Here is a 26,998-nt window from a genome sequence, read left to right as displayed (position 1 = left end):
AGCAGCCTCCTCCTACACTACAAGCCAGCACAGAAACATCACTCATTGAGCTATGACTTTTTGTATCATTTTCATCCCATGTTTTGTTGTGGGGCATTTCAAAGAATTGGCCCCACAATGTCAGGCTTGCTACATCTCCCAACTTTGAAAGCCTCTTCCAAATCTACCTTTTTGACCAGGCTTTTATTCACCACCCTGAACGCGCACTCTGCTGTTCAGGATTTATCTTTTTCCTCTGAAGAATTTTGCAATATTTTACATAGAAATGTACAGGCACAGTAGAGACCTTCAGGGCAGCACCAAAGAACAGAATGCACCATTCACTACCCAGATCCCTGAACTTGTTTGCACCCCAATTGCTTGTCCCGCTTCCTCTAACTTAGTATCGGTCTTCGTTGCCTATCTGGCAATCCATTCCAATCTTTAACTCATAACTTTGCACTTACTAACACTGACGTTTATCTGCCATTTCTCAGCCCAACTTGCCAATCCTCCTGGATCCCCCTGCACCTGATTAGTTTGCTCTTGATAGTTTACAACCCTGCCCACTTTCACCTTGACATAGTTGGCAAATTTTGACAGTTTTGTCTCTATCCTTAATTTCAAATTATTGATAAATAATGTGAATAGCAAAAGTGTCAGAATTGCTCTTTGAGCACCCGTGTTAATGACTTCGCACTACTCTAGCACAGTTCCATGCGTGACCACCTTTGTTGTAGCCAGTTGTCAATTAAATTCAATGAACTGCCCATTTAGTATATGCTTATCCACAGTATGGACCAATCTCCTAAGCCTTGCTCAGTCCAGGCAAATGACATCCACATATCTTCTCAACCACAAGCTCAGATATCTTTTCAAAAATTTCGAGTTTCGACAAACATGGTGGCTCCTGACTCCTGTCCCAACAAAGCTAACTTGCACTTTATGATTGTATGTTCTTTTATGTATGTCACTGGACCCCTTTTCATTATAGTCTCAACATTATGTCCACAACAAATGTCAGATTCATCAGCCTGTAATTTTCACGTTAGTCCTTTTGTCCTTTTTAACACTGGATAACAAGTGTTTAACAAGTCTTTGCTCGAGTCGCTTTAAACAGGCTCCAGAAGCTGGCCGAGCGCGTCTACCCTGAGGCACAGTGTGGCTTTCGTGCAGAGAGATCGACCGTTGACATGCTGTTCTCCCTTCGTCAGATACAGGAGAAATGCCGTGAACAACAGATGCCCCTCTACATTGCTTTCATTGATATCACCAAAGCCTTTGACCTCGTCAGCAGACGTGGTCTCTTCAGACTACTAGAAAAGATTGGATGCCCACCAAAGCTACTAAGTATCATCACCTCATTCCATGACAATATGAAAGGCACAATTCAACATGGTGGCTCCTCATCAGAGCCCTTTCCTATCCTGAGTGGCGTGAAACAGGGCTGTGTTCTCGCACCCACACTTATTGGGATTTTCTTCTCCCTGCTGCTTTCACATGCGTTCAAGTCCTCTGAAGAAGGAATTTTCCTCCACACAAGATCAGGGGGCAGGTTGTTCAATCTTGCCCGTCTAAGAGCGAAGTCCAAAGTACGGAAAGTCCTCATCAGGGAACTCCTCTTTGCTGACGATGCTGCTTTAACATCTCACACTGAAGAGTGCCTGCAGAGTCTCATCGACAGGTTTGCGGCTGCCTTCGATGAATTTGGCCTAACCATCAACCTCAAGAAAACGAACATCATGGGGCAAGACGTCAGAAATGCTCCATCCATCAATATTGGCGACCGCGCTCTGGAAGTGGTTCAAGAGTTCACCTACCTAGGCTCAACTATCACCAGTAACCTGTCTCTAGATGCAGAAATCAACAAGCGCATGGGAAAGGCTTCCACTGCTATGTCCAGACTGGCCAAGAGAGTGTGGGAAAATGGCTCACTGACACGGAACACAAAAGTCCGAGTGTATCAGGCCTGTGTCCTCAGTACCTTGCTCTATGGCAGCGAGGCCTGGACAACGTATGTCAGCCAAGAGCAACGTCTCAATTCATTCCATCGTGGCTGCCTCCGGAGAATACTTGGCATCAGGTGGCAGGACCGTATTTCCAACACAGAAGTCCTCGAGGCGGCCATCATCACCAGCTTATACACACTACTGAGTCAGCGGCGCTTGAGATGGCTTGGCCATGTGAGCCTCATGGAAGATGGCAGGATCCCCAAAGACACATTGTACAGCGAGCTCGCCACTGGTATCAGACCCATCGGCCGTCCATGTCTCCGTTTTAAAGACGTCTGCAAACGCGACATGAAGTCCTGTGACATTGATCACAAGTCGTGGGAGTCAGTTGCCAGCGTTCGCCAGAGCTGGCGGGCAGCCATAAAGACGGGCTAAAGTGTGGCGAGTCGAAGAGACTTAGCAGTTGGCAGGAAAAAAGACAAAAGCGCAAGGGGAGAGCCAACTGTGTAACAGCCCCGACAAACAAATTTCTCCGCAGCACCTGTGGAAGAGCCTGTCACTCCAGAATTGGCCTTTATAGCCACTCCAGGCGCTGCTTCACAAACCACTGACCACCTCCAGGCGCTTATCCACTGTCTCTTGAGATAAGGAGGCCAAAGAAGAATTATATCCCATTCTCTCCCTAACCTTTAATACAACTCCACCTTCCAAAGCTTCCCTGAAGATATTTTGCCAGAACATCAATCCAAAACGCCTCCTCTATGAAACCCAAATGTGATTATCTTCCTCAGCTTGACAACTTTTGCATGAAAAGTAATCTCCCTTCCTTGCTTATCCACTCTACCTTTAGTTCTGTTATAGATGTTAACTTTCTTTTGTGCCTTAACCCTCATGCGCAAGTCTCCTTGCTACTAAATTCACCGTGGTCGAAGTGGTATGACACGAGGTCAGGAGCCAGATTGGGATCTGACTGCTCAATTATGTTGCCACTTTTGTATGTATTCTGCACCAATTTATGCTGATGCAAGTGCCAGTGTCACTGCCTGAGTAGTATGGCAATAAAAGTAGAGCTATCAGCTGCCTTACGTGTCTTTCTTCTAAAGATTGCACAATTTAATAGGTTAACCTACCAAAATATGACTGTTTTATTGAATGATAACCATTCATGTCCAATCATTTGAAAAATTTGGTTTAAGTTGGAGAGTATCTGGTTTAAGTTGGAGAGTTTACATTGTTAACCCCATTACTTGTGTATTTTGAAATCTGTTGACTTAGTTGTTGATTTTAAAATAAGAAGCATTAATCAATAAAATTGGAGCACAGTCTTCTAAACAAGATTCTTGCAAATTTGAGGTCAAGTCTTGATTGTCATTTGCAACATTCTGCTCTGTCACTTTGGGCATGGCAACCGAATGGTGTTAATGGTGATTTAAAAAAAACAATTTAAAGAGTGTTCTACTGGTGGCCATATTGGAATTTATTCAGTCACCCTGATTTGGAAAGCAAGTGAGGTGCAGTTGAGGTTAAGTGCGCACTTGTAGCCACTCTAGCTGAGATCAGCTAACTTAGCACAGACCAGGCATTGAAACTGAGACCATGTTGGTCTGTGTGTCTCAATTCCAACAGTTCAAAGATATAGTTATACACTGAGCCATGTGGGAACTTCTGTGTTTGGTTTGATCGGAACAGTTCTGTGTAAAATTTTGCCTTTGACTTAATACCATATCTATTAAAAATTTTAAAGATTGCCCATGGCCATCTTTAATTATGTCAATTTATGCCAATTTTAATTTACCTCTGTTCATTACAATTTTGAAACATAGATCCTAATGTTAAGTCATGTAAATTTTTGTGACTAGTTTAAAATTGAGTTCATGATTAAAATTTGTATCTTCTGCCTGCAGACAATATTTATTTCTGAATCCAGAATCAAAAGTAAATAAGACTTGGAAGGTGGGAAGCCACATATTTGGTTTTAATTGAACAGAGTTTGTGTTTACAATCACAAGGGAATCAGTTGTAGTGCAGAAGGAGGCTGCTTGGTGCAATGTGTCTGTGCTGGAAATGTCAGGATATCTTTTTATTCGGTGCTTCAGTAACAGTCGAAGCGGACATCCTTAAATTGCTTTTATAGTATATCTGTGTTTTTATGTATACAGATATTGGCTTACTGAAAACGTTTAACAGAGCATGTATTGTAACAGAGATATTCCATTAGAAAATGTAACTTGTATGTTTATGTAAAAAGGTTATTACTGCCCATATGGGAGAAACATCTAATAATGAGCTATTGAGCTTGCTCCTAAGTCTTTACTCTAAAACAACTGCTGATAACCCTTGTTTCTGAAACTGTTGGCTACAGCAGTCTACTTTGAGGAGAACTTTTAGAGGGTTGGTATGTTAAAGATTTATATCATCATATAAATTTTTGAATGTTTTGTTTGGAAAAAGTGCACTTTCCCCGAATCCATGAGTGGAAGAATAATTTAGAAAAACTGGCATAAAATTGCTTCCATTCTGAAGAGTATATGCTCTCAGCTTCCTCTCCTGTTGTAGAACACTCAACTAACTTCTTACAGAAAAGAGCCTGGAGCCAGTTAATGAGTTTAGTCTGCTGTTGATTATAAAGAGAGTTTTGAGGTTAGCTGGCAATAATGCTATCACAATTATTTGTCATGCTTTGTCAACATCATCTCTCAATCAGGTGCAGGCAGTAAAAAAAAAAAAATCCCTCACATAAAACAAATCCTAGGGAATTGTTCTTAAAAATTAACAAATGTCATTTGTTATTGAGACTAATCTAATCTCAGGAATTAAACGTACTTTATAAACAACTTAAATTTTGCTCTTGTGGTTTATGATGGGAGCAGAATTCCTCGATTACTTCTAATTGCTGCCAGGTATTCATTATTTTCATGAAAAATATTTTACACAGCATACGAATATTTTAATTGGTTGTGTATTTTCTTACAGTGCTCTATTAATACCGTCTTTAATCTTTCTGAACTTGTAGTGAAATATTTTTAAATTTTGATTAGCATCTTGAGTTGTATAATTCATAAATTGTTGGAATAGTTATTCATAAATTAGGCATTTAGATTAAAACTCTTAAGTGTTGAAAATTAAAGGAGCAAGTTTTTTTTGAGAATTGGGACACCAACCCTGGCATTCGAAACTTTGAACACTCATACAGAAAATGTCTGACTGCATACTTAACTCCTTGCATGATCACAGTAGCTTGTGAAATTTGTCAATCCAACAATAAATTAAACAGTAATTTCGGCTGTTCACATTCTTGTATTTCAAGTCTCCAATAGCTTTTGTTTAATGTATTAAACCTGATAAGTATGCTTGTTCAGGAGATTATGGGTAAACTTTACATAGAGCTGGTATCTTTTTTATGAGATCATCTCAAGAGTATAAGTTAGTGGCCTTAAGTACTATGTGTATTGAAGTAAGAGACTCAGGATGTTCCTTTTATCCATGGCATGTCTTATGGTAAAAAGTTAAAAACGTTCATATGGATTAAACTAAATTAAGTCCATCTGAATCAGTTCAGAGCTGGTTGAAAGTAGTTTATTTCAAGCTGTAGATTTGTGCTGAGAAGGAAAGCTCTTTGCCAAGATTATGATCAACTGGTTATGATGTCTGCTAGTTTCTACCTCTTTATGTTTTTTCCACAGAATTCCATCAGAATGGTAGAATTCATCAAAGCACAAGTCAAGATGATGATTCAAAATGTTCACCCTCACATACCAATGATTCTCAAGACAGAGTGAGGTAAGAGATGGAATTGTTCAAAGCAATACTTTTTTCTTCGCATAGCTCCATCTAGTATAGATTATTAACCTATTAAGATTATAGGTTAATAGATTCTAGGTGGGTGAATTATATGCACAGGTTTGAAGTAGGAGATTTTAGTCTTGAACTGGTAATTCAGGATGAGTGGTGAATTATTTTCGTGTTGGATACAGCAGAATAAGCACTTTTAAGGTGCCTTTTGCAGGTTTATGTATGCAGTTATTTAGCAATTGCATATATAGCACAGGAGCGCCATACTTCCTTGACAACGTGTACCAGAAACCTATGCATACCCTGATGTGCTGCATAGAGTCCATTGTTTCTTCCAATACTTAAATATTATTGAAAATAAGATTTTAAAATTTGAGGTAAAAGTTAACTTTAGTCTTTTCTCCTTTGCACTTAGTTTAGAAGTTAATTTTTCAGAAATTTCTGGAAATTGTATATGGGAATTAAACACTTGGTTTGATTTATTTATTTATAGGATGGATTTATTTATCCATGTAATGTATTTATAAGTTGATTAGACCATGCTAAAGATATATTATTTACAACTATGTAATTTGACCTCTGCAGAAATGATTATCTTCACACATTATGTAGTGGAATGATCGCAGTAAAGGCATTTGCTACTGGCTGGTTTAAGATCCTGCTTGAAATGCATTTGTTTTATGAGGCATTTATGGTTGTACTTAAGTCATTGAACTGTGTTGGTTTTATGTATTTTACAACAATACTTTGCTGCATTAATTTGGCATTTTATCTGAATAGGATTCAAGTCTGAGGGAGGGAGATGTGTATAAAGATAAATATAGTTAAAGTGTTAAAAGGGAAAATCCCATTCCCCAATGGCTCATCAAGTTTATTCAGTAGAGTATCTGAACCATACAGACCAACAAAGTTACACGTTCTGTCATTGGTATATGCTGTGTCAGCTGGCTGACACTGGCTAGTCCGACATTACAACAATGGCTACAGTTCAAAAAAAAAGTACTTAATTGGCTGTAAGTGGAAGTCTTTCATGTTTGATCGGTAGAGATGCGACATTTGGTCTCATTTTCCTGGATTAAAGAGGATAAATCAGGCTTGGTTGTTGCTCTGATACCTACTAGTGATTCCTGCTGGAAATAATTGTATTGGAATGTTTGGTGACGTGAGGATTGGTCTTGCCTGTAATACTCACTCCATGGTTGAATACTTTGTTTGAGGGTCATATGTAAATAGAGGTACTTGAGGGTGCTCAGTGCCTATAGAACTGTATCCCTTCAATGAGTCATTCAAGGAAGGATGAGAGGGAAGAGGGCAAAATTCTTAAGAAAGGAACAGCTCTGAAATCTACATATATATCTAATTTTAATAATAGTAACAGTTCTAAACTAACCAAGCAGGTTTTATTGATGCATACATCACAGAAAGCAGCTTAAAAATAAAACCGGTGCGCAATTACATTGGTTAGTTGCCAAATTATTATTGGAGAGATGCAGAATGATCTTCTGACAAGTTGCTGCTTTCTGCTGAACAAACCTGTCGTGCTTCAGTCAGTGAGGCAGCCTCCTAGCAGCTGGCTGAAGAGTTGGGTGTGGTACATGGGAAATTTGTAGAAAGGAAAAAAGTACAGTGATCTACAAGATGAAAATAAAAACCAAAGTGTAAAATTCAGATGAAACATCACTAATAGTGATGGTGTCTATCTCAGTTTCATTTGTTAAAATTTGATCAGCATGTTTTCAATTTAGAAAAGGCTTCCGAGAGTATTTGTTAGCCAAGAAAAGCTGTATTATAACAGAGTCCATGACGTCTTCTGTCTGAATATTTGTTAGTTTCTGCAATGTTTTCAAAAAGGGAAGTGAGGAGAGTCTGGCAAAGCTAAGCTCTGTAACCCAGTTCCAGACAGAGGGCTGTAATCTACATCAGCATGGTGATGTGATACAGAAGACAAAGCTGCTAAGGCAGAACTGTTAAAATTGCTGTAGAACTCTGCGGGTTTTTCTGAAATTACTTGGTATTATAATTTTTCCTTCAGTTTTTGTTGTCAACACCTAATCTATTATAAGTGCATTAATTATAAATCTGGGGCACAGTATTACATCATTATTCCATTAAAACTGACAAATATTGTAGTCACAAGAACTGTGAATTCTTCCATAATCGCCTTGGGATGTTTTACTAAATTAAAGATGCTATATAAATACAAGTTGTTGTTGTCTTGCCCTTTAATGCCGAAAGCTTAATTCTGTTCAGTGTGCCAAGCTAATTTTGGTGTGAAAGGAAGTATTTTAGTTGCCCAGTTTCTCTTGTACTCCTTCCATTGCCCATCCCAAAATAGATGTTTTCCTAGTGACAAACATCACAATGTGGGTAACGTGCTCTCACATCTCTTCCAGTGTTATTCTCTTATTGGTTTCCGGGGGGCATATATATGACTGGCCTTGGATTAATTTCCCTTCTGACTTTCCTTTCCGACTTTCCTTTCCTCTGTCGAAGCTAAAGTTAAACTGAAGCGCCTTCAGCCTTCTTGTGTCGATGTAAAAGATCCCATGGCACTACTCAAAGAAGAGCAGGAGAGTTTTCATGGTGTCCTGGCCAAGATTTATTCCTCAGCCAATACCACTAAAACAGATGATCTGGTCATTTATTTTGTTGCCATTTGTGGGACCTTGCTGTTCAAAATTGGCGGCTGTGTTTCCTTACATCAGAACAGTAACTACACTTCAAAAGTACTTCATTGACTGTGAAGCACTTTGGCATGTCCTGAGGTGAAAGGTGCTGTATAAATACAACTGTTAACTTTCTTGCCATCCTCTCCCATTGGAAATATCCCATATGGATGTACAAATATGCGAAGCCAACAGGGGAGAATTTAATTTTATCTAAAGTCTTTTGTTGCTCTAGACAGTTGCCGTGTTTCAAAGGATAGGTTTGATGCAGTTTAACCACATATGTGAGCTACTGTGACAAAATCTACATTCTAACAGAATTGCAGATATTATTTTGAAGTATGTTTTATGGATGGAATTACGTTTTGATTCTGTAGAGTTTTTGAACTCTACATGTAAAATATATCAACAGGAGGTCGTGGGCACCTTATTTTTGCAGCTGTTCATTGAAAAATTGATTTTAAAAAAACTATTAATACCTTAATCTTGCATCTGATATTCCTTTGTCCAATACTTATAACCAAACATCGAATTTTTTGGTTATGCTACATTCATTTAATTTTTTTCTCAACCCAGACCCTGTTTTTAGCTAACTTTACAGACACTGTGGCACACCCCAGTAGTAACAAATACCTCATTGTTTTCTCAGCAACTTAATTGCAGTGGTTCATTACATTTCCTAAAAAGCAAACACATGTATGACTACAGTGATTAAGTTGTTAGCCATTGATTAAAACCAGATTGGAGATCTCGCAGTACTGTATCGCTGGGGAGCTTTTATTGGGCAAAGTGAACTAAAAATGTATGCAAGTTAAAAGAATATTTTCATTGAATCACACTCCTTTCTCCCCCCCCCCCCCCCCCCCCCCCCACCCACACGCACCTTTTTCATTGTGTATTTTATTAATTTATAGATTTATAGATTTATAAATGGGGGAGGATGGTAATGTGCAATCATATGCAGATACAATTAATTGAGAATGGGAGACTATGTATGTCAGTGGTTAGCTGTTCAGCTATTGCAGGTAGATATAGAGCACCTAATGGTATAGAGAGAGTGTGTGTATATGTGTTCTATACACACTTTTTATTTTTTAAACCTGCAACTCCAAGGATGCTTTATATGTAGCATCATTACATTCAAATAATGAGATGGCATTAATTCAGCCTTGTCATTAGCCAACAGCAGGGAGATTGATTTAAATTTCAGCAGTGTCGCTGAATTAAAACCTGGATACCATGCAACTCAAGCAACCGGGACAACTGAAAATGAAAACAAAGTTAGACATACAGCAGGCTGGTTGTATAATTACAAGAGCATTGGGCTTCCATTCAGAAAAGCCACTTTAGATCCAATACTCAAGTTATTCAGATTCAGTTCCAATTAATGGGCCAGTTCAAGCAGCTTGATGCACCATATCACATTATAGGAGGCTCTGCCTCAGTAGGAAGGGAAATGAGAGTAGTACTTGACCTGGTTTGAAAGCATCTTTAATTAATTGATCTGACTGTAGAGAATCAATGATATTATCCATGAAGTCTGAGGCAAAAACTATCCACTCTTTTTGAAGGGAGAGTCAGGCTTATCTGAAGCATTACTAGGGATTTAAAGGGAGAAAAATAATTCAAATAAAAGATTAAGCAGAACTTTGAAAAAATAGAACTTTGCACAGGAATGAACTTCTGTGGTAAATGGCAGGAAGAGTGATGAGGTCCTGCAGGGGGAGTTTAGGGAGTTAGGTAGAAAGTTAAAAAAACAGGACCTCTAGGGTTGTAATCTCGGGATTACTCCCTGTGCCACGTGCCAGTGAGGCTCGAAATAGGAAGGTAGTGCAGCTAAACACGTGGCTGAACAGCTGGTGTAGAAGGGAGGGTTTCAGATATCTGGACCATTTGGGATCTCTTCAGGGACAGATGGGACCTGTAGAAGAAGGACGGGTTGTATCTAAACTGGAGGGGCACAAATATCCTGGCTGCGAGGTTTGCTAGCGTCACCCGGGAGGGTTTAAACTAGTGTGGCAGGGGGGTGGGAACCAGAGCAGTAGGACAGCAAGTGAAATAAATGAAGGGGAACGAGTAAATAAGGCCAGTAAGACTAAGAGGAAGAGCAGGCAGGGAGATGTTGCGGAGAACAGCGGGACTGGTGGTCTGAAGTGCATTTGTTTCAATGCAAGAAGTATAACAGGTAAGGCAGATGAACTTAGAGCTTGAATTAGTACTTGGAACTATGATGTTGTTGCTATTACAGAGACTTGGTTGAGGGAAGGACAGGGTTGGCAGCTAAATGTTCCGGGATTTAGAAGCTTCAGGCGGGATAGAGGGGGATGTAAATGGGGTGGGGGAGTTGCATTACTGGTTAAAGAGATTATCACAGCTGTACTGCGGGAGGACACCTCGGAGGGGTCATGCAGCGAGGCAATATGGGTGGAGCTCAGGAATAGGAAGGGTGCAGTCACGATGTTGGGGGTTTACTACAGGCCTCCCAACAGCCAGCGGGAGGTAGAGGAGCAGATATGTAGACAGATTTTGGAAAGATGTAAAGGTAACAGGGTTGTAGTGGTGGGTGATTTTAACTTCCCCTATATTGATTGGGACTCACTTAGTGCTAGGGGCTTGGATGGGGCAGAATTTGTAAGGAGTATCCAGGAGGGCTTCTTGAAACAATACGTAGATAGGCCAACTAGGGATGGGGCCGTACTGGACCTGGTATTGGGGAATGAGCCCGGCCAGGTGGTCGAAGTTTCAGTAGGGGAGCAATTCGGGAACAGTGACCATAATTCCATAAGTTTTAAGGTACTTATGGATAAGAGTAGTCCTCGGGTGAAGGTGCTAAATTGGGGGAAGGCTAATTTTAACAATATTAGGCAGGAACTGAAGAATTTAGATTGGAGACGGCTGTTTGAGGGTAAATCAACATCTGACATGTGGGAGTCTTTCAAATGTCAGTTGATTAGCATCCAGGACCAGCATGTTCCTGTGAGGAAGAAGGATAAGTCTGGCAAGTTTTGGGAACCTTGGATAACGCGGGATATTGTGAGCCGGGTCAAAAAGAAAAAGGAAGCATTCGTAAGGGTTGGAAGGCTAGGAACAGACGAATCCCTTGAGGAATATAAAGACAGTAGGAAGGAACTTAAGCAAGGAGTCAGGAGGGCTAAAAGGGGTTATGAGAAGTCATTGGCAAACAGGATTAAGGAAAATCCCACGGCTTTGTATACGTATATAAAGAGCAAGAGGGTAACCAGGGAAAGGGTTGGCCCACTCAAGGACAGAGAAGGGAATCTATGTGTGGAGCCAGAGGAAATGGGCGAGGTACTAAATGAGTACTTTGCATCAGTATTCACCAAGGAGAAGGACTTGGTGGATGATGAGCCTAGGGAAGGGAGTGTAGATAGTCTCAGTCATCTCATTATCAAAAAGGAGGAGGTGTTGGGTGTCTTGCAAAGCATTAAGGTAGATAAGTCCCCAGGGCCTGATGGGATCTACCCCAGAATACTGAGGGAGGCAAAGGAAGAAATTGCTGGGGCCTTGACAGAAATCTTTGCATCCTCATTGGCTACAGGTGAGGTCTCAGAGGACTGGAGAATAGCCAATGTTGTTCCTTTGTTTAAGAAGGGTAGCAAGGATAATCCAGGAAATTATAGGCCGGTGAGCCTCACGTCAGTGGTAGGGAAACTATTCGAGAGGATTCTTCGGGACAGGATTTACTCCCATTTGGAAACAAACGAACTTATTAGCGAGAGGCAGCATGGTTTTGTGAAGGGGAGGTCGTGTCTCATTAATTTGATTGAGTTTTTTGAGGAAGTGACAAAGATGATTGATGAAGGAAGGGCGGTGGATGTTATCTATATGGACTTCAATAAAGCCTTTGACAAGGTCCCTCATGGCAGACTGATTCAAAAGGTGAAGTCACATGGGATCAGATGGGAGCTGGCAAGATGGATACAGAACTGGCTCAGTCATAGAAGACAGAGGGTAGCAGTGGAAGGGTGCTTTTCTGAATGGAGGGATGTGACTAGTGGTGTTCCACAGGGATCAGTGCTGGGACCTTTGCTGTTTGTAGTATATATAAATGATTTGGAGGAAAATGTAGCTGGTCTGATTAGTAAGTTTGCGGACGACACAAAGGTTGGTGGAGTTGCGGACAGTGATGAGGATTGTCAGAGGATACAGCAGAATATAGATCGGTTGGAGACTTGGGCGGAGAAATAGCAGATGGAGTTTAATTCGGACAAATGTGAAGTAATGCATTTTGGAAGGTCTAATGCAGGTGGGAAGTATACAGTAAATGGCAGAACCCTTGGGAGTATTGACAGGCAGAGAGATCTGGGCGTACAGGTCCACAGGTCACTGAAAGTGGCAACGCAGGTGGATAAGGTAGTCAAGAAGGCATACGGCATGCTTGCCTTCATTGGTTGGCGCATAGAGTATAAAAATAGGCAAGTTCTGCTGCAGCTGTACAGAACCTTAGTTAGGCCACACTTAGAATATTGCGTGCAATTCTGGTCGCCACACTACCAGAAGGACATGGAGGCTTTGGAGAGGGTACAGAGGAGGTTTACCAGGATGTTGCCTGGTCTGGAGGGCATTAGCTATGAGGAGAGGTTGGATAAACTCGGATTGTTTTCACTGGAACGACGGAGGTGGAGGGGCGACGTGATAGAGGTTTACAAAGCTATAAGCGGCGTGGACAGAGTGGATAGTCAGAAGCTTTTTTCCAGGGTGGAAGAGTCAGTTACTAGGGGACATAGGTTTAAGGTGAGAGGGGCAAAGTTTAGAGGGGATGTGCGAGGCAAGTTCTTTACACAAAGGGTGGTGAGTGCCTGGAACTTGTTGCCGGGGGAGGCGGTGGAAGCAGGTACCACAGAGACGTTTAAGATGCATCTTGACAAATACATGAATAGGATGGGAATAGAGGGATACGGAGCCCGGAAGTGCAGAAGGTTTTAGTTTAGGCAGGCATCAAGATTGGCGCAGGCTTGGAGGGCTGAATGGCCTGTTCCTGTGCTGTACTGTTCTTTGTTCTTTGCCTGCCTTTAGGGGTCTACTTCATTTGAACTCAAACTGAAAGTGAAACCCCGCCCAGGGGCTGGTGGTATTGCACCATTAGCGCAAGTCCCCATCTGCAATATAACTGATTTCCCGGGGTTTGGGTTCCTAATACAAAGTGACCTCAATACATAGCTTGTGGCATCATCATGCAGAAATGTGTGTGGCGTGTAGTTGCAAGCCACCCATAGTATATTACAGCACAGAAGGAGGCTGTTTGGCCCATCGAGTATGCACTGGCTCTTTTGAAGAGCAGTCCAGTTAGTCGCACCCCCTTGCTGTTGCCCTGTATCCCTGCAATTTTTTTCTGCAAGTATTTATACAATTCCCTTTTGAAGTCTACTATTGAATCTGTATCCATCACCCTATTGGGCAGTGCATTCTAAATCCTGACCAGCTGTTGTGTAAAATGCCTTTCCTCATGTTGTTTCTGGTTCTCTTGCCAATCAGCTTAAATCTGTGACTTCTGGTTATTGACCCTTCAGCCACTGGAAACAGCTCTTTACTTATCTAAACTCTTCATGATTTTAAACACCTCTATCAAATCTCCTCTTAGCCTTCCCTACTTGAAGGAGAACAAACCCAGCTTCTGTAGTCTATCCATGTAATTGTAATTCCTAATCCCTGAAACTATTCTCGTAAATCTCTTCTGTGCCCTCTCCAAAACCTCCATATCCTTCCTAAAGTGCAGTGCCCAGCTGGCACTGAACTAGTGCTTTATATAGGTTTAGTATAATTTTCTTGCTGTTGTACTCTATACCTCTATTTATAAAGCCCAGGATCCATATGCTTTATTACCTTTGCTGATATAAATCAGCTCTTCGCCCCTGCACCAAATGTGAGAGCATATCTGTATCAGTACAGCCTCGTGGTTAGAGCACTTCCATTACAATAGTGTGTCCAGCAATGCAATGCAGAATGCCTCCATGTGTTTGCCATATTCATTTTGCTGGCCATTCTCTTCAGTCAGAAAGATTTCAGTTTAAGGGAGAAAAGGAGGTGCTGCTGAAAAAAGTTATTTCCATGAATATTTGAAAGAAATTTGTTTGACACATTAAAATAAGTGATTATATTTTGAATATTGACCTAGAAAAGTGATTATAACAGTGAATCTAAAGTCGACTCTGTTTTTTGTTTGGAAACTATTATTGTAGAGAGAAAATATGTACTGAAAATTCATCTTGGTCTGTTCCATATTGTATACTGAATATACCCAGCTCTTTCTGTACCACCTGTATGACGTCAGGCTGCCTGATTACATTAAGTCTTGGATGAATGACTCAAAATTTCCTTCAACATGCCACAAAGCCTGTTCCTTGGTGCTTATCATTTGCATCTCTGGCCATGAACTTGGGCTGAATCAGGCAAAAGAACATACAACGGAGTTACAAACCCCACGTCCAATCCATCACCAAGACTGCTTGATTCTGCTTCCTTTCCTGCCTGACTTCCAGTGCCACCAAAACCCTCATCCATGCTTTTGTCATGTCTGGACTTGATTTCTTAAATGGCGTTCTTGCTAGCCTCTGATCTGCCAGCCCCATAAACTCAAACCGGTTTAAAACTCAGCTTCCTGTATCCTGTTGACACATCAGCCTGTCCGTGCTGACTTTCACCGTTTTCCTGTATACCAAAGCAGTGAAGTCCCTCAGTGGATTCATCCAACCCTATCTGTGTAACCTGCAGCAGCCTTATATCCTCCCTGAGGTTTAAGCGCTCTGTCACATAAAATCTTGCACAGTCATCACAGTCCCTCTATTCTTGTTAAAATGCATTGGTTCCCTGTGTCCCAAGAAATCTAATTTACAATCTTCCATTGTCGTCACCAAAACCCTTTTACAACTTTGCTTGAATCTGAGAAATCTTCCACTATGTATCCTCAGTTTTTATGTAACCGATTACTGCTCCATCCCTAGGTGTACAGACTTTGTTTGAGAGCATGTTGAGTTCTGGATCAGTTAAGTTTTGGAAGAATGAAGATGTGAAGGCCAACCAAAAGTGTTAGATAAATTAATGCTCAGGGTGATGAAGTTGGGGATTAGGGTTTCCTGCTCCTTCGGTTCTTTAGTGAGCAATCAGAAGTACAAATTTTAGTCCCAAATCACTTAGCCATGCTACCTCATTCACTGCCTTCAAAACTCATGCCTTTGACTCTCTTTCAGCCCCTTCTGAATTCGCTTCTTGTTGGATATCCTTCTTTCCATCTAAGGAAACACTGATGTTTTCACATGAAGAGTGCTATGTAAATACCATGTTGGTGGCTTTCTTAGCTTTTGCAATTCATAACATTTTACAGTGCTGAGTCAAGCGTACCCTTTTCTCTGCTTCAGTCTCTCACCACCTTTTCCTCAGTGAATACGTTATCTTTATCATCCTGCTTAATTGGTTTTGATTATAGTTAATGTGTACATGATCCCCTTTTTGAATGATTCAGCCATTCAATCTTGTAAGTGTTCAGTTAATCCTCTCTATCATAGTCGTCTTCTGTGCTGTATGATTCTATTGTTCCCATCATGCCTGTACCAGCTCTTTGAAAGAGCTACCAATTAGTCCCACTCCTCTCTTTCCCCATATCCTTGCAAACTTTTCCTTTTTAAGTAGAGATCTAATTCCATTTTGAAAGTTACTATTGAATCTGCCTGCTATTTTAATCTGGTACAATTGCCATTTAAAGTAAGGGAAGAAGCAGAATTTTTCCTACAAAAAAATCATCTATGTTGCTTGTCATTCTTGATAACAGTGCAGGTTTGCCTGGAGTACTTGGTGTTGCTTTGCTTACTATTCAAATACACATGGGCAGAAGTGGAGATCAGTGTGTAAAATAAAGTAATGTACATTATATAAATTCATGCAAAAGGGCTAAAGCCAAATTCATCTGTATCCATAAATTACCAGCAATTTCCATCCTAATTGTGTTTTTGCTAAGTTCCAATTTGTTATAATTTAACATTGAATAACTAGAAATTACAACACTGTAACATGGCCAACTGGTGTGCGTTGGCGTATTCTCCACATAAGTAACAGTCCAAATCCCATCTGCCTGCACTGTTCCTAAGTCCCTTCAGACCTTTATCCTTCAAACCTCCAAGTATTTTTTTCCTGTCTTTGCCCTAAATCTCTAGCATTTAGTCTTTAATCTACATTCACCCAGTCTGGGCCCCTTAATCACTGAGAACAGTCTTTTTCTATCTGTTCTATCCCATCCCCTCATAATTTAAGCATTTCTACCAAATCCGTCTGTAACCTTCTCTGTTGTAACAAAAAGCAGACCCCTTGGTATTGCCATTCCATGCATTTGAATAAGGTTTTATCTATCTTGACCTGTTGTTCTGTTTCTGAAATATGACTATCATTTCTGCCCATTGGGGAAAAAATCCTTCTGAAGATGTTTTGGAGCTCCACCATGAAGTGTATGCATTGCTGAGCTGTCTTGCATCATCTACTCCGACGAGTTACTAATATTGGCAGTGCTGCTGTAGGGAAGTGCCACTTACCATTTCCCAAGGGGAAGCAATCAGTGGATGAGTTGTAATTAAATGCTCTCTTGCATGCTCTTGCGGCTGGCTCACTAGCAATATTGGTGATGGTCAGAGAGCAGGTCATCTGTGTTCTTAGTTACAGGTGGTGCATGGCCTGGGTATGGGAACAGTAGAAGTAGATTGCAAAAGAAAAAGTGTTATGTGCACCCTCACCACAAAAAAGCATTCACTAAAAATTAATAACTCCAATGTATGACTTACTTCATATATTTGGTTTAGCAATCTGCCGTTTTCAATTAAGCAAAATCTTTATTCTTGATTGACTATGGACTGAACCGTGTAAAGGTTAAGAAAAGGCATCCTTGACTAGGCCAATCTTCAGGTATTGTTGAAATGTTTTGAAACATGATAATGCTGCCTTTGAATTCAACTACAGCTTGCATTTGCTCACCTGAAGATGCAACCTTGTTGGCCTTTCAATGCATTTGCTGTTCAAAGATGTCTGAGTCTTGAGTCCACAATGTGGCATTTTTATAAAGAACAAATTCTTGTTAATAGAGTATGAAATTTCTCAGTCTTTTGATAAGTCAAAGCTTTGACACGTTGGTGTAACATTGTTTGAATCTATTGCATAAAACCACGAACAGTTGCACTTGAAAAATTTCAAGTTCTAAAATATTTGTAGCTTTAAGACAAATGGGGGAAAGATTCCATCTTTCAGTTTTAAATATAAATGTACTTTGAGATTATCTTAAATTGTCATGATTTGGCATGTGCCATTCCAATTTGTGTAGAACAAATATCAATTTTAATCTTGCAATCTAGAACTCTTGATTCTGGTTTATAATTATGGCCTATTCATTATTTTTTGTGTTTACATTTTCAATTTTCCAATTCGAATCCAACATAAATAACAATGTGAAAAGATGATGCTAAAATATTGAATTATGAGGAGAAGCCTGCACTTTTTCATTTTGTAAGGCACAGGTTGGAGAAAAGCTATTGAATTTTGTTCTATAGCTAGTTGCTGGACCTGGTCTAACAGTGTTTGATATACAAATTGATTAAGCAGCAGAAGAGCACTATATTCGCTTAGAAAATAATTTTATGAACATACATACATACATACGAACATATGAATTAGGGGCAAGAGTAGGCCATTTGGCCCCTCGAGCCTGCTGCACCATTTGATAAAACCATGGATGATCTGAATGTGGCCTCAACTCCACTTTCCTGTCTGCCCCCATAACACTTGACTCCCTTGTCTATCAAGAATCTATCTAACTCGGCCTTGAATATATTCAATGACCCAGCCTCTACTGCTCTCTGAGGAAGCGAATTCCATAGACTTAACAACCCTCAGACAAAAGATTCTGCTCAATAGGAGATCACTTGTTTTTAAACTGTGGCTCCTAGTTCTAGTCTTGCCCGTAGTGGAAACATCCTTACAGCATCCACCCTGTCAAGTCCCCTCAGGATCTTGTATGTTTCAATAAGATCACCTCTCATTCTTCTGAACGCCAGTGGGTATAGGCCCAACCTGTTCAATCTTTTCTCCTGATAACCCCTTCATCCCAGGAATCAGTCGAGTGAACCTTCTCTGAACTGCTTCTAATACAATTTTATTCTTTAAGGCAGGAGACCAAATGTACACAGCACTCCAGATGTGGTTTCACCAATGCCTTGTACAGCTGTACCAAAACTTGCCTACTTTTATATTCTATTCGCCTTGCAGTAAATGATAACATTCCATTTGCCTTCCTAATCACTTGCTGTACCTGCATACTAACCTTTTGTGAGTCATGTACCAGAGCACCCAGATCCCTCTGTACCGCAGAGTTCTGCAGTCTCTCTCCATTTAAATAATCTGCTTTTCTATTCTTCCTCCCAAAGTGGACAAGTTCACATTTTCCCACATTATACTCCATTTGCCAATCTGTTCCAAGAAATTGTCCCAAATACACTCTATGAATGCTTCTTTAAGGCTACCTTTGCCAATCTGATTTGCCCAATCTGTATGTAGATTAAAATCACCCATGATTATTGGAGTACCTGTCTTACAGCACCCCACAATTTCTTCCTGTCTCTGTACGGCTAGCAGGTCACACATATTTATTGCTATTTGTGCTAGCAATTCATCCACTTTGTTACAAATGCGCACATTCAGATAGAGCCTTTAGTTCTGTCTTTTTACCATTTTTGTAATTCTTCCAGCCTTACCTGCTGGTGCACTCTTAAGTTTGTGCTCTCTGTCCTTCCTGCCACACTCTGGTTATCATTACCCATGTTTTATCAATGCATTAAGTGTAAGAGGATAACTAAGGAGAGAGTAGGGCCCATAAAAGACCAAAAAGGTAACCTATGTGTAGGGGGGGTAGATGTTGGTATGGTTCTGAATGAATACTTCGCATCTGTCTTCAAAAAGAGGGGGACAATGCAGATATTGTAGTTAAGGAGGAGGAATGTTAAGTATTGGATGTGATAAACAGAGGGAGAGAGGAAGTATTAATGGGATTAGAATCCTTGAAAGTTGATAAATCACCAGGACCAGATGAAATATACCCTAGGCTATTAAAAGAAGCAAGAAAGGAAATAGCAGAAGGTCTGACCATCATTTTCCAGTCCTCATTGGATACAGGTGTGGTGCTGGAGGATTGGAGAACTGCTAACGTACCTCTGTTTAAAAAGGAAGCGAAGGATATACCAAATAATTACAGGCCAGTCAGTCTAAGCTCAGTAGTGGGCAAATTATTGGAATCTGTTTTGAGAGACAGGATAAACTATCACTTAAGAAGGCACAGCTTAATCAAGGATAGTTAGCATGGATTTGTTAAGAGAAGATCTTGTTTGACCAACTTGATTGAATTTTTTGAAAAAGTGTTAAGGAAGATAGCTGAGGGTAGTGCAGTTGATGTGGTCTACATGGATTTTTAGCAAGGCTTTTGACAAGGTCCCACATAGCAAACTGGTTACAAAAATAAAATCCGTGGGATCCAGGGAAATGCAAGGTGGATACAAAATTGGCTCAGTGGCAGGAAACAAAGAGTAATTGTTGACAGGTGTTTTTGCGACTGGAGGGCTGTTTCCAGTGGTGTTCCGCAGAGCTCAGTACTGAGTCCCCTGCTTTTTGTGGTATAAACGATTTGAATGCAAATGCAGGGAGCATGATCAAGAAGTTTGCAGATGACACAAAGATTGGCCGTGTGGTAGATAGCGAGGAGGATAGCTGTAGGCTGCAGAAAGATATTGATGGTCTGATCAGATGGGCAGAAAAGTGGCAAATGGATTTCAACTTGGAGAAGTGGGAGCTGATGCATTTGGGGAGGTCAAACAAGGCAAAGAAATACACGATAAATGGGAAAATACTAAGAAGTGTAGAAGAAGTGAGGGACCTTGAATTGAATGTCCATATATCAGGATAGCAGGACAGGTCAATAAGGTGGTTTAGAAGCATATGGAATCCTTTCCTTTATTAGCTGAGATATAGGATATAAGAGCAGGGAGGTTATGCTAGAACTGTATAAATCATTGGTTAGGCCACAGCTTGAGTACTGTGTGCAGTTCTGGTCACCTCATTACAGAAAGGATGTAATTGTACTGGAGAGGGTACAGAGGAGATTTCTGGGGATGTTGCCAGGACTGGAAAAATGCAGCTAAGAGGAAAGATTGGATAGATTGGGGTTGTTCTCCTTGGAACAGAGAAGGCTGAGGGGAGATCTGATTGAAATGTACAAAATTGTGAGGGGTTTGGACGGAGTGGAGGTGACAGGTCTATTCACCTTAGCAGAGAGGTCAGTGACGCATAGATTTAAAGTGATTGGTAGAATAATTAGAGGGGAGATGAGGAAAATCTTTTTCACCCAAAGGGTGGTGGGGGTCTGGAACTCACTGCCTGAAAGGGTAGTTGAGGGAGAGGCCCTCAACTCATTCAAAAGGAGTCTGGATATGCACCTCAAGTGCAGTAATCTGCAGGGCTAGGGACCAAATTCTGGAAGATGGGAGTAGAATAGGTGGATCGTTTTTTGGCCGGCACAGACGCGATGGGCCAAGTGGCCTCTTTCTGTGCCTTAAACTTTCTATGATTCGTGTCGCTACCCTCACTATTGCCATGTCCTTTCCCTTTAATTTACCACATCTCCCCTCACTTGATCCCTCCTGCATCCCACCCCCCCAACATTATTTACTTTAAAACCCTCTCTACGGCCCTAGTTATACAAATCGCCAGAACACCGGTCCCAGCACGGTTCTTGTGAAGACCATCAAGGTACAGTTCCCACTTTCTCCAGTGCCCATGAATCAAAACCATTTTCTCCCACACCAGTCTTTGAGCTACACGTTTAACTCTCTAAACTTATTTACCCTAAACCAGTTTGCTCGTGGCTCAGGTAGTATCCAGAGATTATTACCTTTATTGTTCTTTTTAATATAACCCCTAGCTGCTCATAATCCCCAAGTAGAACCTCTCTCCTAGTCCTATCTGTCGTTGGCACCCACGTGGACCACAACAACTGGAACTTCCCCCTCCCACTGCAAATTCCTCTCCAGCCTTGAGCAGATGTCCCTGGCAAAGGGCAGGCAACACAGCCTTCTGGACTCAAGCTCTCGGCTGCAGAGAACTGTGTCTATCCTTCTGACTATACTGTCCCCTACCACCACTACATTCCTATTTAATCCCCCCACTTGAATGGCTTCCTGCACCATGGTGCCACAGTCAGTTTGCTCATCCACTCTACAGCCCCCGCTCTCATCCGTACAAGCTGCACGAACCTCGAACCTGTTGACAGTTGCAAGGGCTGAGGCTCATCCACCTCTACCTTCTCGATCCCCTTATCTGCCTTACTTGCAGTCTACCCCCCGTCCCTGACCACTGACCAAATCATAAGATCCTAGTCTAAGGGGTGTGACTGCCTTCTGGAACAAAGTGTCCAGGTAACTTCCTCCTCCCTGATGCATTGCAGTGTCCATATCTTGGCCTCCAGCTCATCAACTGTGAACCAAAGTTTCTCGTGCTGCAGGACTTACTGCAGTTGTGGTTGCCTTGGGTCACACTAGTGTCGATCAGCTCCCACATACTACAGCTCCAACACATCACCTGCTCTGCCATCTATATTGTGTTTTACTTAAGTAATAAATAATTTTCTTCATTTTTAATTAATGGCTCTACTCACCAACCACTTGCATTACCAATTTAAACCTTACTACTTGCAAATAAAACAGAAGATTCAACAGTTTATTACTTTCCTTCTACTGGTGTTTCTTTATTAATTATAGAAAGTGATTCTTAACAATGCAGCCGGCCGCTGACGTCATCAGACTGTGCCAAGCGGGCTGCTACTCTCTGCGCGTGCGCTGTGTTCTGGACTGCCAGCACTGGTTGATGCATGCGCAGATGGCGTCATCGCATTACGCAGGGAAGCGGGGAGAGAGCGGCCGAAGAACTTGGTCGCGGCGGGTGCGGGCGCGCGCTCCTCTCTTTTCTCCACCCCCCCACCCCCCGGCTCGCTTTCCCCCCTGACCATTTGCTCACCCGCCTGCCCACTCGCTCGCTTGTCGGCCACCCCCGCCCGCTCACTCCCTTGCTCGCTCTGGCCATTGTGTGCTGCCATGTGTTTACTTTACCTTCGTGTGATTATTTGAGCAGCGCCATCTTTAGTCCTGGCAGCTACTTGAACATCACAGACTGAGACATTTTAGTGGCACAGGCTGCATTTGTGCATGTTCTTGTGCAGCGCCACCTAGTAGTTGTGTTGTCAGCAAACACAGCCTTAATTATCAGGATACTAATTAAGCTACTTAAACCTTATTAATTTTTTTTTATTGATTTACGTTTTTCTAATCTCCACCTATTTGCATACACTCCATAATAGCAGTATCCTCACCAGCTCTTTAAACACCACCACCAACCCCCCCCAACAGCAGTTACTCATCAACCAATCACCTAATGGCTTTCCTGTGTTGTCACTGTTCACTTTCTTTCAAACTCAGGGCGGCCTCTCTCCTGTAAGGTAAGTGGTGTAGACCGCAATCTTCGGGCATTTATCTGCTCCCAGGTCTGAGTTCCTCCCGCAGGTTTGCTCCTCTCTGCTCCTTTCCCAGAAGGTAGGTGATGTAGGCTGCGATCCTCAGGCTTTATTTTTCTGCTCCCTGGTCTGCCTTTCTCCCGCAGGTCCGCTCCTCTCTTCTCTCCTGGAAGGTACTTTTAAACTTCACAAAAATCAAATGCCTGTAAGTGCTTTTGCAAATGAAAATCTACCTAAGCTATCCCTATGAAAACTGTCCATCAATGTTTTGTGGATCAAATATAGGTCCGGATTAGGCCCTGAAGTGTCTTTCTGTGTTTGCACAGTAAGCCGAAGTGTAATTTAAAAAGAAAATGAGTGTATGGTCATTTGATTGGGGCTATGTTATGGTACCCAGTCACTGATCTGGATTTTTTCCACTTGGTTTCAACTCTTCCAACTCTTAAAGTAATTGGTAAAAGAAGCAGAAGTGACATGAGGAAAAGCTTTTTCACGCAGCGTGTGGTTAAGGTCTGGAATGCACTGCCTGAGAGTGTGGTGGAGGCAGCTTCACTCGAGGCATTCAAAAGGGAATTAGACAGTTATATGAAAAGGAAGAATATGCAGGGTTACGGGGAGAAGGTGGGGAAGTGACACTAGGAGAAATGCTCATTAAGAGAGCCAGGGCACAGACAATGGGCTGAATGGCCTCCTGTTGCACTGTAACAATTCTGTGATTGTGATTTTTTTTTAATCCACGGTTGCTTCACTGACTGCACTGGCTTTGGGGTGGGTGCTGGAAACTGGCTTGGAAAATCTTGTTTCCTGGCACCACCAAGGACTCTGAATTTACCCAGTTAATAGCTTAGCCATTGGATATACCAGGAATTTTCTAGACTTAATACTTAGTCTATGCTAAATTAGTTAACAGCACCTTGATGGATAAAGGGAGATTGCTGTAAGGCTTCTATAGTTGGCCTCAATATTCCAAGATTAATAAAAGACAACATTAAACACCTATTCTGCATAGTTATTAATTGGCAAATGAATTTAAATATAGATAATTGAGAGATGGTGCATGGTAGGAAGAATAAGGAGACCACCTACTGCTTGAATAATAAGGGTCTAAATGGCGATCGAAGAACAAGGGGATCTGGGAGTACAAATAAATTAGTAAAAGTAGCTTTACAGATGAATAAGGCTATAAAAAAGCAAGCCAAATGCAGTTCAGTTCTAGAGAGATGGAATTGAAAAACAGGAAAGTCATGTTAAACTTGTATCGAACCTGAGTTAGACCATACTTAAAATATTGAGCACAGTTCTGGTCTCCATAATTTAAAAAGGATATAGAGGCATTGTCAAGGTGCAAAAAAGATAGACAAGGATGATAGTGGAACTGAGAGGTTATGACTACCAAAACAGACTGAACAACCTGGGGCTGTTTTCTCCAGAAAAGAGAAGGCGGAGCAGTGATCTGATAGAGGTTTTTAAGGTAATGAAGGGGTTTGATGGGATAGACATGAAGATGCTATTTTTACTTTTGGGGGAGACCAAACATAGAGGTCATAAATATAATATAAAGCAAATAAGGAATTGAGGAGAAATGTCTTTACCTAGAGAGGTAAGAATGTGGAAAAGGCTACCACCACAAATGATTGAGGCAAGTAGGGTTGGTGCAATTAATGGGAAGCTAGATAAGCACATGAAGGAGAAAGAAATCATAGGATATACTTGATAGCTGGATGAAAAGAGGTGAGAGGAGGCTGAGAGTCATAGAGTTATACAGCATAGAAACAGGCCCTTTGGTCCATCGTGTTTGTGCTGGCCATCAAGCACCTAACTATTCTAATCCCATTTTCCAGCACTCGGCCTGTAGCCTTGTATGTTATGGCGTTTCCAGTGCTCATCTAAATACTTCTTAAATGTTGTGAGGGTTCCTGCTTCTGCAAGAGGCTTGTGTGGAGCATAAATGCTATTGCAGACCAGTTGGGGCTGAATGACTTATCTCTCTGTCCTGTGGACCTGATGTAACTCAATATAAGATTATTAGGGAAGGAAAATCAGCCATTGCTTGATTCACTCTTGATTTCTATCCCAAAAGCTCTGCTAGAATTGTGCAAGTTTGTCAGGTGAGGTCAGGATTGGACTCAACCATGACAGTTGTCATGATTGAACAGCTCACTACCACTTCTCTTTAAGGCTTGTACATGAAGAATGGCCACCTGAATGGTTTGAAGTTCTAGAACTTGAGGTTTAGCACTAGGGGCCATTTAGGACTGAGATGAGAAATTTCTTCACTCAGAGGGTTGTGAATCTTGGAATTTTCTACCCCAAAGGGCTGTGGTTACTCAATTGTTGGACAAAGGATATGGGGATAGGTCAGGAAAGTGGAGTTGTGTTAGATGATCAGCCATTATCTTACTGAATGGCAGAGCTGACTTGAGAGGCTTCTTCCTAGTTATGTTCTTATGTTACTTGGGGATGGTAAGGATGTCTGTCAACCATGGAACAACCTTCTAGCAAAGAGCCAATGCTTTACGAGCATACGAATTAGAGGAGTAGCCCACTCGGCCCATCAAACCTGCTCCGCCATTCAATAAATTCATGGTTGAACTGATTACTCCACATTTCCACCTATCCGGGGATAACCTTTCACCTCCTTGCTTATCAAAAATCTATCTACCTCTGCCTTAAAAATATTCCAAGACTCTGCTTCCACCGCCTTTTGAGGAAGAGAATTCCAAAGACTCGCAACTCTCTGAGAGAAAAAATTTCTCCTCTTCTCTGTCTTAAATGGGCGACCCCTTATTTTTAAACAGTGACCTCTAGTTCTAGATTCTCCAGCGGATACAAGTCTAGCCTGCCCAATCTTTCCTCGTAAGACAACCCGCCCATTCCAGGTATTAGTCTAATAAACCTTCTCTGTACTGCCTCCAAAGCATTTACATTTGAAGGGAGGAGGGAAGAGGAAAAAATTGGCAAAAAGAAAAAAAATCACTTCAGTGCCTAGCTTAGATAATGTGATTGTGATGATGAGCCTTATTGGTGGTTAAATTCATTTTAAAAATGAGATGCAGCTGTACTTTTTCAGTTATATACATACAGGATAAATGGATGTTTAATCATACTTCTGAATTTTTTGAGAACAATTTGTATTTTTTGCATTGAGTTTTTGAATTTCAATGGCATTATCTTGTAAAACAAATACAGCTTTTATATTAACGTTTAAAGTTTGTGTTACTTTGAAACTAACTTGTATTCATCTACTAAAAAGCTAAGACAGTATAATTAAAGCTTTTGTCTCAACATTAATGATTTTCCAGTGTAAGTCTGAAATAATGTTTGAGTGTGAAAGAGTGTGTGGATCTTTGTGTACAATCCTTGGACTTGGTATAGTGATACTAAGGAAAGACTGAAGACTAAGGCTTGTAAATGATGGCAAGCTGAAAATGTATCTGTAAAATAGGTAAACATATCCAACAAAGGCCCTTTTTGCACTGTAAGGTGTGGAATTTAACAACCTCCGGCCGATTTCTATTTGTCTTAAAACTTGGACAGATTTTCTGTCAACATGCTTCTGTTGGAAGGGATTGTGTCATTAAATCATTTGCCATTTCACCCGAAATTTTCTGGCTTGCCTACATAACACATGTGCAACGGATGTCCTCAGATGACTCTTCTGGAAACTCAAATTTCAGTTTATAGATGTCTTCTTGGTGGCACCAGTACAGCCTTTTCCAAGAAAGCTTTTGCTCACTTTTGTTTTCCTCATTTAACGGGATTATTGAACACTAAAGGGTAGCAGGGTCATTTGAGACCTCAGGAAGTCATCCTGCCCTTTTGTGAGTTGCCCCAGGCCCAGGTAAGGGTTGCATGCTCAGGGTTGCGCGTCATGGTCATTGCCGGGACCGGCACATTTTCGGTGGTGGTGGAAGAGCTAGAACCTCAAGGGACAATGGCTGCTTACACGCACCTTTGTGTTTCTTTTTAAGTGCATATGAGGAAAGCAACAGATACCACCTCTTCCTTTTTCCCTAGTCATATTACTCATTTCTCATGGGAATTAAAATGGGAGGCTCTTACAA

The 26,998-nt window shown here is 41.3% G+C and overlaps 1 protein-coding gene across 4 annotated transcripts in view; it reads left to right on the top strand.

The window, feature by feature from the left end:
• Positions 1-26,998, top strand: part of wwp2 (WW domain containing E3 ubiquitin protein ligase 2) — a 277,512-nt gene that overhangs the window by 123,296 nt on the left and 127,218 nt on the right. For all 4 annotated transcript variants that reach the window (XM_068049205.1, XM_068049206.1, XM_068049203.1 and 1 more), the window contains exon 6: positions 5,615-5,711. In XM_068049205.1, coding sequence (XP_067905306.1) covers positions 5,615-5,711 — 97 coding nt within the window. The remainder of the gene's footprint in view (positions 1-5,614; positions 5,712-26,998) is intronic.

This window comes from Heterodontus francisci, chromosome 17, assembly GCF_036365525.1.
Source record: "Heterodontus francisci isolate sHetFra1 chromosome 17, sHetFra1.hap1, whole genome shotgun sequence".
NCBI lineage: Eukaryota > Metazoa > Chordata > Chondrichthyes > Heterodontiformes > Heterodontidae > Heterodontus > Heterodontus francisci.
Note: the sequence above shows the minus strand (reverse complement) of the source record. Positions and strands in the feature narration are given on the sequence as shown.